At 42.6% G+C, this 19,085-nt stretch overlaps 1 protein-coding gene across 1 annotated transcript in view; it reads right to left on the minus strand.

Annotated features, from left to right (window-relative positions):
• Positions 1 to 19,085, minus strand: part of LIPH (lipase H) — a 43,356-nt gene that overhangs the window by 7,981 nt on the left and 16,290 nt on the right. The window contains exons 2-8 of the mRNA XM_032875569.1: positions 17,954 to 18,321; positions 16,544 to 16,652; positions 11,353 to 11,454; positions 8,910 to 8,999; positions 5,740 to 5,907; positions 4,306 to 4,401; positions 2,310 to 2,421 (exon numbers count right to left, since the gene is read on the minus strand). Coding sequence (XP_032731460.1) covers positions 2,310 to 2,421; positions 4,306 to 4,401; positions 5,740 to 5,907; positions 8,910 to 8,999; positions 11,353 to 11,454; positions 16,544 to 16,652; positions 17,954 to 18,321 — 1,045 coding nt within the window. The remainder of the gene's footprint in view (positions 1 to 2,309; positions 2,422 to 4,305; positions 4,402 to 5,739; positions 5,908 to 8,909; positions 9,000 to 11,352; positions 11,455 to 16,543; positions 16,653 to 17,953; positions 18,322 to 19,085) is intronic.

The raw sequence follows: 19,085 nt of genomic DNA on the forward strand, positions 1-19,085 counted from the left end.
TGTGGCCATAAAAATAATGAAGTAGTGGTACATGCTATAGAATCTTGAAAACATTATGCTGAACAAACAAACCAAAAAACCCAGACACCAAAAGGCCACATATTGTATGATTTCATTTATGTGACATGCCCAGAATATGTGTATCTATAGAAATAGAAAGCAGACGAGTGGTTGACAGGTGCTGGGGAGGAAGGAGGAACGAGGAATCACTAATAGGTATGGGGTTGCTTTCTGAGATGATAAAAATGTTCTGGAATCAGACGGTAGTAATGTTTGCACATTTTGTGAATATACTAAAAACCACTGAAATGTACATTTTAAGAGGGTGAATTTTATGGTAGGTGAATTATATCTTAATTTTTTTAAAGGTTTAAGAATAAAAAGAAGAAATACATCCAAGATATGGATAGAGGGAGAATCGCGAAGCAGATAATATCCTTGAATGTGACTCCATTTGTACCCATAGTCCTGTAAGACTGAATAAACTCGGGGCACATTCTCTGATACTATTGTAAAAACGCTGAAAACTAAAAGTTTACCTGGCAAAGAAAGAGAAAAGTAGACATATCTCACCCTGTGATAGAACAATCATTTCCCTTTTTTCCCCGGATATTCTCTGATATGGTGATGACTTTTTCACAAATGTGACTGAGAATGACTAAATGTGAATGAAGTACAGTTGTTAAGGTCGCGATCTTAATCAACAGAAAACCCTTCACATTTAGAAAGTCCTAGTCAGGAGAGATTTACTATGTAAGATTAAAATTCCTAAGACAATGTAAAGCCAATATGTAACCAGTTACTGGCATGAATAACCAATTTTTTTAAGTGACCACATCTCATTTGTAACAGCAATTTCCCCTGCTGTTTCTAAGAATCTCCAGATGAGGTCTCTGCCCAGCTTCCGTACTGAGGATCACAGCCTATAAACCGCCTGGCGCTGGTTATTCAAGATGCGCCCCCTAGCGGTGCCCTCCCTGAAAATGCAGCCTCACTGGGCTTGGGGACATTGGCGTTCAAGGGAGTGTGGTATTGGCCAATGACCCTCTGTTTCCTTAAATATAAAATACAGATGGTAATACCACCTCACGGGGTTTTAGTGGGATCTGCATTAGCCAGCATGTGTAATGTGCCTAATTCAATAAACAAAGGCTATTATTATTATGATCCAAGGATGCCTTAAAAAAAAAAAAAGCCACCTCCATACCACCAATTCACACAGCTTTTCTATTCATCTATATGGTAAACCCATAGATGACATTCAGTTTCAGATGACATTCCATTTGGTTCTCTATGAGTGAAGTTAACAGACAACCCAAGTGCCTACTAGATAATAGGACCCCAAAAAATGTTTCCTGAGTAAATGAATAAAATGAGCCTCAAACTTCTTTGCTTAAAGGTTTTTGAGTTATATTCCTCCTTTCTCCTGATTATAAAATTAATGGATGAAAACAGTTAACCATTTTTAAACTCTATATATGCAACATCATATAAAAGTAAAAGAAGCTGAAAAGAGAGAAAAGTGAAGAGAAGCTGAAAAAAGCATTCATATTCCTACCACAATCTAACATAATAGGCATATTTCTTTTTTATTTTTTTGGCATTGTTGAACTAATTTTATACCTTCTATAATTTGATATCCTTCATTTTTCACTTAGCATATTATAAGCATGTCATTTAATGTGTTTCATAAATTAATATATAAATATTTTATTATATGATAATATTTAATTAACCACTTCCCCATCATTGGATTTTTAGGATGTTTCCAATTTTCTTTTACAAATCACATTTTCTGAGTTTCAGAAACATACATATATATGTTTAAATATTTGTGTATTATGAACTCACAAAAAAAATTGAAATGTGTGGCAGGGTAGGTGTCTTTAGGTGTGGGATTGTTGGGATGGGACAAGTACTTGCACTTTTAAGTTACATATTTTACGTTATATGTTTCTTTACTGTTTAAATCCTTTACAGCAAGCAAGGATGACTTTAGCAATTAAATGTTTAAACAAAGGAAGCAGGAGAGGGAGGAAGGGAGGAAAGAGAGAGGGAGGAAGAAAGGGAGGGAGGGCAGAAGGGAGAGAAAGAGGGTGGGAAGAAGAAAAGAAAAGAAATCTCTATACTACTTTCATTTGTAAAGAGCCTGGAGGGTCAAGAGCCACAAGAAGCAACTGCTCTCTTAGATCTTTTGTAGAACAAGGACAAGTACAAACCTATAAATAAGAAAGTGAGTATGTTTGGGATATAATTTCTCTGCACAAAAAGGGAGATACCAAACTGCAAACTATCCCAGCCCAACTTACTGATTGATTTTGGATTCTGTGATGTTTCCAGCTTTGTCTTTCAATTTGATTGTAATGGACCCTCTTCTTATGTTCTTGTTCCAAGCTATAATGTCCACAAAGTAATGATATACTACAAAACAAGAAGAGAGCACAATAAGAGAGGTACACTCTCAACTGGTCCCCTGAAAGGTCAATTCCTAAAAAACCCAACCTCCCTCATAACTTGAGTCTCTTGTTCTTTTCCTTCCTAGAGTCTCTGCAAAGATCCAGGGCAGAATTTTCTAATATTCCTTTCCATTCTTTTCAGTAAAGATGGGCTGGGTGATGGTGGCATTCAGTGGTCTCCCATTGTCATGTGTAGGCATCACAGTTGGACTGGTGTTCCCACCTTATTGACTGAGATATCATGGTCTACTGCTGAGTATGACTGGTTCACTGCACTCCCTCCCCTTGTAGAATAAACCAACCAGGTGGCCATGCAGAGACACTCCAGAGCAGACAAGTTCTTCCATAATCTGGGCCACGTCCACCAGCCTCTCTCATGTCGTCCCCAGTCATGCCCTATCACGTGCACGACCAGGCTGTCTTTTGCTCCCGGGCCTTCTCCCCACTTGGACACTCTGACTTTGCCAGCTCATCCTTCAGGTCTCAGCTCAATGTCACTTCCTCCAGGTCAGGCCTTCACTGACCCTCAGACTAAGTCAGGTTTCCCTCTTAGAATTCTTACCATGCTCTGGTATTCTCCCATTAGTCAGCACACTTACCTGAATTTACAAATGCAAGAGAAAAAAATGATAATCAAAAAACCTGGTAAGTATATGGGTACATCTATACAAATATTGCCTGAGTAACGTCTTATGTAGTTAAAAAAAAAATAAAGCTAAAATACACTACAACAGTAACTGGGACGGGATTCCTCTTTGTAATTCTGGAAGTAGTACCTTATAGGCACTCAGTATATTCCTACTGAATAAGTCAGAGTGTATGATGTGTTCAGAGAATTAGTCATCCTCCCCACTCTTTGCTTCCCAAGGTCACAGATGCTTTGGGAAGATGGGGAACCCACCATGATAGCCACACTTGCTATCTCTTGATTAGACTTGCCAAGAAGGGGATGGAGACTCAGGGAGATGTTGGTCCCATAAAGGAATTAGGTTAGCCCAAGTGTTGCCATTTCATGGCCCATTATTATTTGGGCACTTGCCTCACTTGGACAGCAAACCCTGGGCTGCCACAAATGGCTCCAAAGGAGGAGGGAAACCCACTGATCTGCAACCTCTTTCATTAGGGTGCTCCTAAGAAAAGCAAAAGAGGGAACAAGACAGTAAGATATGCCCAGGAAAATCCCTACTTGATTCACAGGGCATCTAATCATCTGCTGCCCCATTTAGCCCCATCTGGAATACTCAAACTCTCAATGTCACTAGAAGGTCATCATGGTTGCTTTGTAGATGTGGCTGACACCTGATTTTACCTAGCCTCAATGTCAGGTTTTGGGGGGGTTAAGCAAATTTTCTGGAGGATCTTAGTAATTAGAATGGCTATCCAGGGGACGCTTGACTGGCTCAGTCAGTAGAGCATGTAACTGTTGATCTCAGGGTCATGAGTTCAAACCCCACATGAGGTGTAGAGTTTGCTTAAAGATACAAATGTATTTTTTTATTAAAAAAATTTTTTATTAAATAAAAAAAAGAATAGCCATCCAGCAAAGCTAATAATCATGTTTGTTGAGATTTAATCCTTATAACCCAGAAGATAGGCATTATTATCCCCATTTTTACCTAGCAGGACACCGAGACTCAGAGAGGTTAAATGTCTTGACCAAGGTCACATAGTTTTTATGTGGTGGAGTCAGGACTCCACCCAACTCCTTCCAGCTCCAAACTATGACCTTCATTTGCCAGGAGGTAGCCCAGAAGCCATTTGCCAGGAGGCAGCCAGGAAGCTGAGACTCTGCCATTTAACAAAAAAGGAGGGGGCTGGGCACAAGCAAACCACCACATCCAACACTCACTGCAGTATGGCTCCTTCTCAGCTGTGTCAAAGAACGCTTTAGTCATAGGAGGATCTTTCTGCTTTAAATACTCTTTCCAGTTATCAGCATAATAGCCTGTAAAGCAAGTTGGAAAAATGGAACATTAACATGTATTATGTAAGTGTCAAAGCAGCTGAGGAGGTAGTGAGAGCAGTGAGTTGACCGCCCACACCCCCAAGACAATCCCCCTCTTACACCCACCCTACAGGAGGACCTCCAGAGCCACCAGCGCATTGCCCCCCTCGACCCCGCATCCACCACCCCTTCTTGCTACCCTCTCCCTCAGAGCTGGGACTTGCAAAATGACCCCACAGTGGCTCTCCCCTGTTTATACTGACATTGTATCATGCTGGTTCTCAGTAGCCTGCTAGTTCTCTCACACACTGGGTAGACTAAGAATAGCGCTGACATTTTTCAGTAATACAGTCATTTTATAGATTAAAACTGATTCAGGTTTATACCTCAAATAGCATCACTCTTGCTAAGCATTGTGCTTTCTTAAAGAACTACAATTAGGCCCCTAAATTGCACAGAACCTGAGCTGGCGAGGACCATGTGAATAAGCAGGGGACTCTTCTCCTTCATGTCTGTGCCGGCAGGAATGAGGCTGAGCTCTCTCTCTCTCTCACTCTCGCTCTCGCTCTCGCTCTCTCTCTCAACTCTGTCTGCACCCTAGAGAATGGCCTTCACATGCTGCCTTGACCAATCCAGAATGGGAACATGAGTAATTTTTAAGAGTTTCCTAGAGCTTTCCAATTAACTTAGGCACAATCAAGGTTGAAAACCCCTTGTCTGCAGCATGACCTGTTAACATGGGTTTTTCCTTCGAACAATTAGACAAGTCTCTTGATCATCCAGTTTCAAAGTCCTCACAATCTGGAATATTTCTACCAACCCTTGGCAAATATGCAAGCAGCCTCCGCAGTGTATCTGTGACCCCCACTCCAAACTGTACATGCACATAAGAACCAGGGTTCAGTGTAAGGCTTTCAGTTTGTTGGAAGGGATCTTTCTGCAAGGCTCGTTTGACAGCAGAGTCTGGGTCCACTGTGACCCTCCCCCAGCAGAGAGGTTGTGTGCACAACGAGGACACATGTCCCCATGGGAGCAGGCTATGTAAGGTGACTCTGCCCTGGGTGGGCTTGGAAACTAGTCTGGAAACTTCTTTTTTATGCTCGAGGGTCCAAGGAAGTTGTACTGCCCTCTGGACGAAATTGTATACAAATGGATTTTCTAACACATGAGTGGGAGGTCCAAGAGTACTTCACAGAACAAATTGGCTGGAAAAAGCAAAGTAAAAATTTTTTTTCACCACGTCATTTTCAGGCCCATTTTTAGATAGTAAAATGGTGTGGGATCCTACCAAAAATGAACTCTTTGTGAATCAGAGGGGAAAACTCTTGTTGGACTTACCCAAAAGGGGACAGGACTCCTTTTGTGCTATGCCACAGTTGACACACTTGCCGTTCCTATAATCCCGGTAGGAGTCACAGGGATACGCAGTGATGGAACAGTTCTCTCTCAGGGAAGAAAGGTACAGGTACACGGACCTCTGGTGGTCACACTTAAAATACCGCATTCCTTGATCATAAAAGAACAAGGAAAAAGTAGAGCAAGTGTAGCTTTTAACAATGGCGCGTCACATGGTACACTCACGATTCATCCTGTCTCCTAGATGCCAGGCACTGTGCTAACAACTTCAGTGTATTTTATCCCACTGAATCCTTATAAAAACCCATAGATCAGGATTCCTGCTGGCACTTGGCAGGATAAAAGAAGATAGGCATGATTAATCCCATTTTACCCAGCAGGACACTGAGACTCAGAGAGCTTAAATGACTTGACCAAGGCCATGTAGCTATTTTGAGGTAGAATTAGGATTCAACCTATGTCCTTCCTTTGTCATTGAAAAGGAAGAGAAAATCCAATGACAGTGTCTCCAGAGACACTCAACAGAAGGCAAACACATTTAAACTAGTAAAGACAGAAAAAGAAGGCACTGAGGATTCCTGCCCCCCCAAGGAAGGCAAGCAGAGGAGACGGCTTTGAAAAGGAATGGGGGATGCTTCCACCCTGAGGGCAGAAGGGAACAGGAATGTGAAGACTGACCTTGTAAACTCAAATGAGGAGAGATAGAATGGCTCCCTCAGGTGAGATCTTAATCGAGGTCACCTCTAAGAGGTGAGGGTTTATAGGCAGGGAGATCTTAGAATAGATGCATGAGGAGTGATCACAGGAGTTGGCAAGAAATAAACATAAGGATTCTCTAGTACTTTTGAGGGCCAAGAAAAAGCTAGCAAGTTTGCCTGGACTTTGTATTCAATGAACAAGGCTCTATGACAGCTCCAGAATGTTCTCACGCCAAGGTGGGGGCTGACACGGTAGAGACCTAAAGGAGTCTCTAATGGGTGTACACAGGGCATTCATGAGAGAAGCCCAGAGGTAGGGGTTCCATTTTTGCTACAGGGTGTAGGGTGAAGTAAGAGGGACTGAACAATGAGGGGTGGCACCGGAAGCCATGAATGGGCAAGAAGAGGTGAGGCAAGCCTCCAGTTAGTTCCTAGCAGGTGCCGTTAGTGCAGTGACGAGAGAGGAAGGCAGCAAGGTGTGGAGATGGCATCAGGAGAGCTGGACATGACAAAGCACTGTAACACACAACACTGAAATGTTGTTGGAAGATGGATGGGTCTGATGATGAAGTTACGCATTCAGGAAAGGGAGCAGGACCCAAAGATGGGCAAACAATGGAGGTGAGGATCTGAGTAGGAGAAAGTGAACCCCAGAAGAGGAGTTATGATGATGAGCTAGTGGCTTGGAGAGGCATTCAGTGCTGAATCAAACCCATGTCTCTTCCTCCCCCAGAGTCCACTTATGCCCACAGAGGAGATCAGTGAAGGACAGAAATAAACTGGGGCAAAAGAAGAAAAGCATGGGTTGGCATCGGGCCAAGCTGGACTGGACTAAATCTGACAGGTCAGTATTGACTTACTGTTTCTGGAACTTCCACTTACAGAAACAATGACATTGATAGCAATACAGAGAATGTCCTTTATAAGCAAAGCACACTATCTTTGGCTCCTTAGAGGTAGTGATGCTTTACCACATGGGACAGGATTTGCACACCCACCATTTATGGCACAATATGGCTGACCCTAATTATGCCAATTCATCTGGATCATTTCCAAACATCACGTCATTCCCATGGGGCTGTATACAGCTACCATTTTGTAATAAGATCATCTTTTTCTAGAATCATATTCATGATTATTTAACTTTCTCTAGCAATGGTGAAATACATATTTAGAGCAATTGAGGATGGGTTTTTTATTCTGTCCCCCGCATTACTTTTATGTTGCCTTCTAGCTATCCATTTTTTTTTGTTTTATGAGTTTTTTCTCATTATAAAATAATACATGCTCATTTAGAAAATATAAAATAATAGGAAATGTGATGATGCAAAAATCACATAGAAGTCCAATATCCAGAGTTCACCACTAATAATTATTTTCAGCATTTAGGTTTAGTCTTTTCTTCTATACTTACAAATGTACAAATACACATTTAAAGAAACAAATTGGGATCATACTGTAGAGTTTTGTGTCTTTTGCACTTAACATCCCACTGTAAGCATTTTCATTAATCTGAAAATACGACTTTTAAACAATTATATTCCTTTATGTGGGCATACCATACTTATTTAACAATTTTCCATGTTGGATATTTAGACTATTTCTAAAAATTCAGCGTTTATAAATAATGCTATGTCAGGTATCTTTGCACTTTGACTTTTGTCTACCTTTTCCATTATTTCTCTAGGAGAGATTTCTAGATATGGAATTTCTAGATCAAGGACATACCTTTTCAAGAGAGAGAAATAATTCGTATTAGCTTTTAATCATATGGTTATGGTTATTTGCTTTTGAAAATTTAGTTTTTAAACTAAGTATAATTAATATACAGTGGTTTCAGGTGTACAATATAGCAATTCAGCCATTCTGTAGATTTTTCATTACTCATCATGGTAAGTGTACTCTTAATACCCTTCACCTATTTCACCCATCCTCCCACCCACCTCCTCTCTGGTAACCTTCTGTTTGTTCTCTATAATTAAGAGTTTATTTTTTTCTCTTTGTCTCTTTTTTATTTGTTCATTTGTTTTATTTCTTAAATTCCACGTGTGAGTGAAATCATGTGGTATTTGTTTTTCTCTGACTAATTTCACTTAGCATAACACCCTCTAGATGCATCCATGTTGAGGCAAATGATTTAATTAATTCCTTTTCATGGCTGAGCAATATTCCATTGTATAAATATACCATATCTTCTTTATCCATTCATTTATCGGTGGATACTTGGGTTGCTTCCATATCTCGGCTATTGTAAATAATGCTGCTATAGTTTTTTTTTTTTTAAGTAGTGTATTTGAGTAATAATTTTTAAGACATAATTTATACTTATACTATATCTATCTTCTCAGATTATTTGTTTTCTATTAAAAACTATTACCCATAGAATAAGATCAGATTTTTTAAATAAGCCTTTTAAAACCACTACTGTGCAAGATGTGAAGGATCTGCACTTACCTCCCAATATCGTGTTGGGACAACCGGGTTGATCCAATCCTCCATTTGGGTAGAAGTCTATGTTTCCTAAAGGCTCCTTGTAGCCCAGGGCTAGAGAAGAACATATTGTGCTTTTATTTTTGAACTTTTCACATTGCATAGTTCATTTGCTGGAAGGATATAGGCAGGGACTGTGTTGTTGTTGTTGTTGTTATACCTATTTAAATATTTTGTCCAAAGTTACCCAGCTAGTTAGTTAGAAAGCAGTGATTTCCAACTAGGAGACTATGAAGACAGCAATGAAATTTATTTCCATTCTTTCTCTATAGGCAGGGGGTTTTGATCACTCATTCACAGCAGGTCTGATAAAATGATAGCATTTCTTCTTTATATTCCGGGAACCCTCAAATTGCGGGTGTTTCCTGGGCCTCTTACCTGCATTCATGTCAGTCTTTAATGAATAAGAAAAAAGAAAAAATGAACTTTTACTTTGTAAGAAACAAAATTTTTTAAATTGGAGACCTTCCTAGAAAATGGGGGCCAAAATAATTGTGGATTGATTTAATAACTGCTTATCCTCTTTAACCCTATAACCACAAAATAATCAGTAAAGTGCTTGACTTGACTTAAATGATTATTTGTACACGTATACATATAGTGCACCATTGCAATAATAGCAGCTATTGTATACTGAGAACCTACACGTGTCTGTGGGCATGGTACTGGGTGCTGTATACACCTTTCTTCTCATTTTCACAATGTCTAAAAAGTGTCCACTGGTAAATTCAGATGAAGTGAGTTACAGATGATGACACTGAGGTTCAGAGGGCTTACTGAACTAAATGATACCACGGAGAGGACAGAACCTGGGATCTCAGCCCTGCCTCTGCCTGATGGCAAAGTTTATTCTCTTTCCTCAAAATTCACTCTCTCTCCAAGAATAAAAAAATAAATTACTCTATTCCATCAAGCATTAAAATGGCATTGAGGGACTGCACTTTAGGAAGGTAATACTTTGCAAACTACATAGTAAGAATGCAGCCGTTTCACAGAGACATTTCCTCTTAAGACCAGCAGTTGCTGAATATCACACCAGACAGCCTGTGACAGGGGATCAAGGGTTTTTCTTTTTGTGCAAAGACAGCAATTTTTCTTTCTTTCTTCCTTCCTTCCTCCCTCCGTTCCTTCCTTCCTTCCTTCCTTCCAAGATTTTATTTATTTATGTATTTAGAGACAGGGCACAAGGGGGTGGGGAGGAGCAGAGGAGCAGAGGGAGAGGGACAAGCAGACTCTGCGCTGAGCGTGGAGCCAGACACAGGGCTCAAACCACTGACCCTGAGAGCATGACCTGAGCTAAAATGAAGAGTTGGATGCTTAATAGACTAAGCCACCCAGGGACCCCTGATCAAGGGTTTTTCAGGTTGTTGTATCAAAAAAAGGATGTATTATTTTTAAAAAAGATTTTATTTATGTATTTGACACAAAGAGAGAGAGATATCACAAGTAGGCAGAGAATCAGGCAAGAGAGAGGGGGATGCAGGCTCCCCACTGAGCAGAGAGCCTGATAAGGGGCTTGATCCCAGGACCCTGAAATCATGACCTAGGCTGAAGGCAGAGGTTTAACCCTCTGAGCCCCCAGACGCCCCCAAAGAGGGTTTATTATTAAAGACTACTCTGCTCTGTCCCCTCAGCCCTCCCCAGGTTCCTACTCTGGCTCTTCTCCCAGATGTCTGGATATAAAGAGCCATCTTTAACATCACCCTAACCCCCATATCATGTACCCAACCCCATGATATCAGCACCAGGAAAGACAGAAATGGCCAGAAGATCCAGAGAGAGCTGGAGAGCTCCAGATGGCTCAAAATCGCTCTCCATAAAGACACAACACCTGAACACATCTTTCAGCTTAAGAAAATAATGAGAAAGAACCAACAAAAACAGAAATCATGCATCCAAAGCCTGCTGCATATATGGAAACATTTGTCCACACGGTGTGCAAATAAATCAGCCTTGACTAGTCAAGATGATCACTTGATAAATAAAAAATGGGACACCTGGGTGGCTCAGTCATTAAGCGTCTGCCTTCAGCTCACGTAGTGATCCCAGGGTCCTGGGATCCGCTCCACATCAGGCTCCCTGCTCAGCGGGAAGCCTGCTTCTCCCTCTACCACTCCCCCTGCTTGTATTCCCTCTCTCACTGTGTCTTTCTCTGTCAAATAAATCATAAATAAATAAATAAGAAACGTTGATGGGAAAAGCACCTCCACTCCAGCAAGACATCTCAGATGCCTACATTAAACCAGTGTCCCTTCAGTGTGTCAGTGGGTTTGGAACCCTGACCTGCAGGAAAAGAGGGATCTGGAGGAACCTGAGCCAACCCCCCCTGAGATGACCCCCTCAGGGGGAGACTCTTTAGGAGTGTGGGAGGGGGGTGCTCACAGACCCACAAGGACAGGACTGTTACCGTCAATGTCGGAATGGATGACATCAACAAACTGTGCGTCGCCAGGATCTAATCTGTCCTCAGGAGGTCTCCCATTGTATAAAGGGCCTGCAGGGTCGAGACCTGGAAAGAAAACCGAGTCAGGTTGGCAGCCCCACACCATGAGTCACAAGTGGCCAGGCTTTTGATCCCTCCGCAGGAGGCTGGCAAACAGGAGACAGGGCACTCTCAGGTCGGCAAGCACTCACATTCCCATCCCGCTTTGTCAGGCTCCTTTCCACAGCCCCATCGCCTTTTCCCACAGAAGACATGGCTACCCTGGCCATGCCCCCTGGAATGGCATCCAGACACCATTAGGGGCTATGCCTTAGCAGGGCTCAAAGGCAGCAAGTGCCAGGGGACCAGGGCAAGGGGATCAACCGGTTCATCAGGAAAAAAGCGCCTGAGGGTACTTTTGAAAAGCAGATGTTATACTTATGCATATTCCACCTTAAATGGTCCAGAAACTTCCCTCAAACTTTCCTTCTTGTTATTAATAAAACTCCTTTACAGTGTCAATTTTTATTCCTATATACTAGCTCATATGACCCACATCACAAGCCTGTGGGAGGCAGCGTAGCTATTATTCCCATTTTACAGATGCAGGAAGCAAGGCTCAGGGAGATCAAGTGTCTTCATCAGAGCCACAGCCTCACAACGCAATGACCTCTCTCTGTTGACCTCTTGGTTTCATCGCACTGGGTTTGGCAAGCGCGGTGGGAAAGTGTGAAGCTCACTAGTCAGGCCAGGTATCATCAAGGGAAATAATGTGGGTGTCAGTTCCTGTAGAACTAACCCACCTCACAACTGCCTGGGCTAACTTCTTGCCTTAGGTCCACGTGAGCTGGGCGTTCCTAACCCTCAGCTGGAAAAACAAGAGTGCAGCTCCCGTGATGTTGTAACCACAAACTAAAAGCTTTAAATGAAAACACAGTCAACGACGCACCACCAGAGGTTCCCAAAGGCCTGGCTTTCTAGAAACCCACCTGGAGTGAAGAAGACTCCAAGGGATGTCTCAGAGCCCTGAGTCTATGAAAATCATTTTAAATGGCATCTTCCATCCCCTGGTGTTAAAGATAAAATCCAAGAGATGGCATTCTTGCCTGACTTCCCAGGTTCTGGCCTCAATCTTGCTATTTCTCCTCTCCCAACTCCCTCGCTTCCTCGGGACCTATCTTGATCAGCCTCCCTTATCTTTCTCATCCCCACCCTCTAGCTTTTCTTCTTTGCTTGGCTCTCCACTGAAACTGATGTGGGTGGAGATGGACCAACACCCTGACACCCAAGTCCACAGGACATTCTCCACACACCAAGAGAAACTCAGGACCTTAGAAAGAGTTTGCCGAGGAATTCTCCCTTCCCTCCATAAGACAGCAGCACTTCTGGTCTAAGGAAACGAACAGTGAGGGCCGCAGTGTATAGCAGCCTTCAGATCCGCAGCAGAGAAATCGGCCAACTACACACGTTCAAACCAGAGCAATTTTGAGATGGATCAGGGTGCTACTGATTATTATTACATCAGGACACACAAATGGAGATGGGGATAGGAAGCGTGGATATATGATCACCTTGGTGACAATTCATTACACATAATTAGCTTACAATGTCAGCCAAATACCAAAGTTAAAGTGCCCTTAAAAAGCTATGTAATTTGTGTGGACAGAGACCATTGGAAGAGAAGAGATGTGACTTGGGGCCCCAAACCCAACACCAACCAGCTGTGTGACTTTAAGTATGTCATTTTACTTCTCTAAACCTCAGGGTTTTTTGTTTGTTTGTTTTGTTTTGTTTTGTTTTGTTTTTAATCTGCAAAATGGAGGTAGAATTAACAGCTACTTCAGAAGACTTATTAAAGGACTTCTGGATCTGAATCCAAAACATTTTGAGATTATTACAGAACAGAAACAAAATGGGAAAATGGAGCTCTTCTTTATTGCTCAAAGATCATCAGAAAAGTGTCTAGGTGGTGCTCATTGACTTTTATTACAGCATTAACCAATCTGAGAATTTGATCAAAGCCTTAGACCTCTCCCCAGACAGACAGACAGACATCCAACAGAGACCTCTCTGCAGACAGACATCTGACATTTTGCGTGCGGTTGCAGGGGCCTCATTTTCCCATCCCCAACTTCTCTGTGAACTCCCCAAGGCAATGCTGTCCCATAAAGGTATAATGTGAGCTACATATATCATTTAAAAATTTCTAGAAGCCAATTTAAAAAGTAAATAGAAATAAGGAGAATTAATTTAACGACACACTGTATTTAACCCCACTTAGTTAACCTGGCATATCCAGAATATTATCATTTTAACATGTAATCAATATATTTGAGATTTTTTTTTTTAAGATTTTATCCACTTATTTGACAGACAGAGATCACAAGTAGGCAGAGAGGCAGGCAGAGAGAGAGAGGAGGAAGCAGACTCCCCACGGAGCACAGAGCCCAATGTGGGGCTTGATCCCAGGACCCTGGGATCATGACCTGAGCTGAAGGCAGAGGCTTTAACCCACTGAGCCACCCAGGCGCCCTGAGATTTTTTTAATATCGCTTTTTAACCTAGTCTTTGAAATCCAGTGTGTGTCTTCCACTGACAGAACATCTCAGTCTGTATTAGTCACATTTCAAGGGCTCAGTGGCTGCATGTAGCTAGTGGCTACTGGACTGGACAGCATAGCTCCAAGGTCATTTCTCAAAGTAGGGTGTTCGGACCACTTGCATCTTCTGCTTAATGGTGGACTCCTGGACCCCGACCCCAGAGTGCTGGTTCAGCAAGTTGGCTTTGTAACCAGCACCCCTAAGGGGATTTGGGCACACCCTTAAGTTTGAGAAGCAAAAGCAATGTCTTATCAAGTGATGTAGGTACTTGGAATATTCTAAAATCCACTTATGCTCCACCATTTGTAAATGTAAACGTAAATACGCTCCACTCATTGTGTAAATGAGAAACAGGGGTGCCCGGCTGGCTCAGTCAGTAGAGCACGCTACTCTTAATCTCACGGTCATGAGTTCCAGTGCCACATTGGGCAGGGAGCCTATTTAAAATTAAAAAAGAAAAACAATGACATTAAGAAGTTAATGAGAAATAAAACAAGGAGAGGTGCCTGGAGAGAAAAAGCAAGAAGAAGGGCAGATGAAAGGAGAGAAATGGAGGAAATGAAGCAGCCATTATGGTCTAGCTAATTAACAAGCAGACCCATCCACTGTGGGGGAGTTGGGTGTGAACGGTGTCCCTAGGCAACAGGCCCAATTCCCAACCCAGAGTCCAGTGAGGCCAGTCCGAAAAGTTGGTGAGAGGTGAGCAGACAAGAGAACCGCTTCGCCCCAAAGCTGCTCTGGGGGACAGCTGAGACTGACTGCAGGGATCAGAAAGGATGAGGCATCTGAAGAACGTAGGGAAGTCAGGGGACCCAGAAGACTGAGCTGTGAACCATTAGCAGTGTTCCGGCCGCAGAGCAGGGCCATGTGGGCCCAGAGTGGAAGGCGGGCTGGCTTGGGGATTCCCATCCATGGTCAGAAGCCAGGTTAAACTGCACTCTCATTCACAATAGCGGTAGGAACAGGTTTGCTAGGAGCGAAATGGGGGGTGAGACAGAATGAGGCAGTGGTGGGCTGGATTCTGCTAGGGCCAGTACTGGACAGCAGACTTTGTTCATTTCTTCACAAACTTTATGTCTGGCCATGTCAGGCTGGCAGCTTGAAATCAGCAGTGGTGAGCATATTCAAACCATGGAGATCAGCAAACACTACAAATCCGGAATTTGGGGGGAAGAGACTGGGGAGAGGTGTTCCAGTTCTTAACATACCACCGGGAAAAGCCCCACCCACCAGAAGAAGAGCTCCCAACAGATAATGGACACAAGCAGATTCAAGCTATCTGTCCTTTGATCCCATAAGGGAAATGAAACTTTTTTTTAAAGATTTTATTTATGTATTTGAGAGAGAGCAAGAGAGAGAGAGACAGTACGAGTGGAGGGAAGGGAAGAGGGACAAGCAGACTCCCTGTTGAGTGCGGAGCCCTGTGCAGGGCTCGATCCCAGGACCCTGAGACCATGACCTGAGCTGAAAGCAGACGCTTAACCCACTGAGCCACCCAGATGCCCCAGGAAATGAAACTTTTTACAAAGGACATGTTGCTTTCTAAAACATAAAAATAATAATGTTAAAAACTTAAAAAGAGCTTGGCCTCCCTAGGAAACAGGTAAAAAGATGAGGGTGACCTTGGCTACTTTCACTGAGGTGAAAGTGAGAAAAAAAGAACCAGGAAAAACAAAACAATGTGACCTTGAGTAGCAGGGCTAGAGGAGACACCTGTGATGTGTGTGTGTGTGTGAGAGAGAGAGAGAGACAGAGACGGAGAGAGAGCAAATGAGAATGACTTGCTCAGAGCTACCAGTCAAGCAGCACATTCAGACTGCAATGCTTAAAGTTTACCTCACAAATACAGTTGGTTTGAATCTCTCCTTCCTCTGTTCACTTCTACCCTCCAGATTCCCTAGATTGAAAATAGCTCTTTCTGTGTGAGATGGATTCTGGGAAAGGTATGAACGTGGGGAGAAGCCCTGAGTCTCTGAAACAGAAAGCCTCCCTCAGCCTGTCCTCTGTGGCTGTGGAAAGTTACTGGAGCAGCAGGCAAGAGAACCCAGCAAGAAAGCCTTTGTTTGAGGTTCCACCTGCTGTGTTTCTGAGCTTTCATTTGGCTTTGCCCTGAAAGCTGATATTCAGAGAGTAAAACCCACTATCAAAATTCCCATCTCATTTTTCTATCATGAGACTCCAGCTGTGTCTGGAGATGGAAACATATTAGGTATGTGGCTCAGGTTATCTCAGATTAAGTGAAAGGGAGATGGCTATCTGTTTGAAGGGCACAGACCAAATCCCCAAGGGCCATAGTTGTATTTTCTAACCAGAAGAGAAAGAAAGTTACCACCAATCTTTTCTACGGCATATACAATTTACCAAGTGTTTTTATTTTACTATGTATTTTATTAAATAATAACCTGAAGTCAGTATTATCAGGGTCTCTCCTTTGCACAAGAGGACACACACTCAGAGGGGTTAAGTAATTGGAAGAGCTGGCTTTGAACCCAAGGACTTGGACAGCCTGTATCATGTTCCCTCAGTGAACACCGAGCCCAGGCTGACTAACACACACCCATTCAAAGAAGACTTACCTGTAATTCTCCCCAGCTGTCCTTTATACATCTTTCCAACAAACCCAGCTATGTGGGCTCCTAGACTTACTCCAATCATATAAATGTCATCAAAAGAAGCTCCTTGTGCCTGGAATTTCAAGAGGTCCATCATTATAAATTGGAAGGGGCCGAGGAGTTGACAACATTTGTAGAAACTCCCTAAACTTGATTTTGGATACAGTTCTTAGGAAAAATATTTCTAAGCAACTTATACCTATGGACTCACTTAAATGTCACAACAACCCCACAAAGTAAATGCCATTCTTCTGATTATACAGAAGAGGAAACTGAGGCCCAGAATCAAAGTAACCTGCCCAATATCAGGCAGGTGGGAAGGAGCAGAGCAGAAGTCAAACCAGTCTGTTCAACTCTGAGTCTGGGCCTTAACCTTTATGCCACGGTGTCTCCATTCATGCTTCTACTAGAAATCAAGCTGAGGCATCTCTAAATTGAGGAGACATCTCTAAATTTCAGCTCTAAGTTGAGGAGAAGGGCAAAAAAACATTTTGGTGAACTCCTTTATCTTCATGCTGGCTCAGTTAATGAAGTCACCATGGACAGAGAAGGAAGGAAGGAAAGAAAGGGGTGGGGGTGGGGCAACACTGCAGTGGGCTGGGACAGCCCGTGGTGAGTCATGCTAGTATTACTCACTTTCCCAGGGCTGTGGCGTTAAGTGAGAAGCTTGTATGAAAATTCTGCTGCCCCTGGCCACAGTTGCCACCAGGCCTGATTGTCTCTGAGATAGTTCTCATATAAAGTCACTTTTTTGTGGTTGTTCTTTGGTTTTGGTTTTGGTTTTTTGGAAAGGGAGCAATTCCTGAGATAGATCGCTAAATAAAATTTAAGATTTATTTAATCTTCGTGAGTCTTCTAAAAATATAAATCACACACACACACAAATCTCTCATCAGATCATGTCTATCCGTTTTGTCAGTAAATTTTAGGTCAGTAACTGGGTCAGTAAATTTTAGGCATTTCTAGAAAAAGGCATAACTCTAGAAGATGTAGAAACTCTAACACAGTGAAGCCAGAAAACCCCTAGACAGAACCTCTCTTACCTATAAGACACCTTTATGTGAAATAGAAAAAGATATCCCTCTTGAAGACACTTAACTGTTACTGCTGGGGAAAATATCATAACAAATATATAGATCTACAATGTATAGCATGACAATGGTGCTCCCTTAGATGGGTGTCCTGTGCAGTGCACAACTTGCACAACCATAACTATGGGCCTTCCCTCCAGCTGTGCTCTCTACCTTCCCTGGGGCTTAGTTGGGTTTTCAAAATAGTTCCTCTGTTCACTGCAGATATCTCTTGGTTTTAAATCTCCAGATAATAGGCTAGTTTCAATTTGGCCCTGAATCATATAAGAAAATTCTCTCTTACCAACAGCTTGGCGATAAATCCCTTCAAGATTGTTGCTACTTTTCTGGTCTTACTGGAGGCATGGTTGTATATTACAGTTGTAGCTCCTCGATTCCAATCAACAACAACCACATTCATGTCTTCTACATAAAGCAAACCCTGTACTAAGTCCTCCATCCAAACTGGAGCAGAGCCTGTAGGCCTGAATCCATGGATAATGAAGGTGGTTTTCTTGGTCACATTCAAGTTCCCCAAAAATGTGGAGTTGATGACTTGTGCACAGGTCTGGTTTTTTCTTGTGTAGAGCATCAACTTCACATTCAGTCCTGTACCGACCACAGCACTGTGGAAGCTCAGTCTGGTGAATGAAGGACATGTTTCATCTGTGTCTGAAAATAAAAATTAGATGGCATCATGATGGTTCTTTCCTTACTTGGGCACCAAGCAAACGTGCTGCCCTACATTCACTGGCCTTCTTTCTGTGCTTTACAGCACCCAGCAGGAAACTGGATCTAGTTGAATGAAACTGCAAAGTCATATCTGATTCAGCATACGTAAGTAGTAACTTCCTTTTCATTGGGAAAAACATTTTTTCAAATCTTACTCTCCTTCAAGATCTAACCCAAAAGTCACCTCGATGAAACCTACTTCAACCCTTCTAGCTTTAAATACTATCTTTCATCCCAGAACTCCCCCAAATCACTGTATGTACCTCATTGACAGCACAATGAAAATACCCGCAGGGGTGTATTATGGGTATTTATGGACATGTGTGTCTGTTTTGCTGGGTCACCTCCTTGGAATGGGTGTCCTATAATCTGTGTATCCCTCACAGTGCAGAGCACATAGCAGAGGTCTCAGTAACTGCATCTGCATGGTCCAAACACCTCTTTCCTTGTCTAGAGCACCTTCCTGGGACAACAGTGGAAGAAGTGATGTGCTCTGCCCTGAGCCTTTCTATAGCATCTGAAATAGCTGACCATGGTGCCTTCTTGAACCCTCTCCTTGTTCTTCAAGCGTTCATCCTGCTGCGTAATCTCTAAGGATGGCCTTCGGAGAAACTTTGGGGATAGGGTGGAAGCAAAAGTTGAGGCTGGAGCATACTGTTACAGCAGAAAGTAAGAGATTATTTAAAAACTCGGGATGCCTGGGT

Source organism: Lontra canadensis, unplaced genomic scaffold (genome assembly GCF_010015895.1).
Source record: "Lontra canadensis isolate GAN:19392208 unplaced genomic scaffold, GSC_riverotter_1.0 scaffold56, whole genome shotgun sequence".
Lineage (NCBI taxonomy): Eukaryota > Metazoa > Chordata > Mammalia > Carnivora > Mustelidae > Lontra > Lontra canadensis.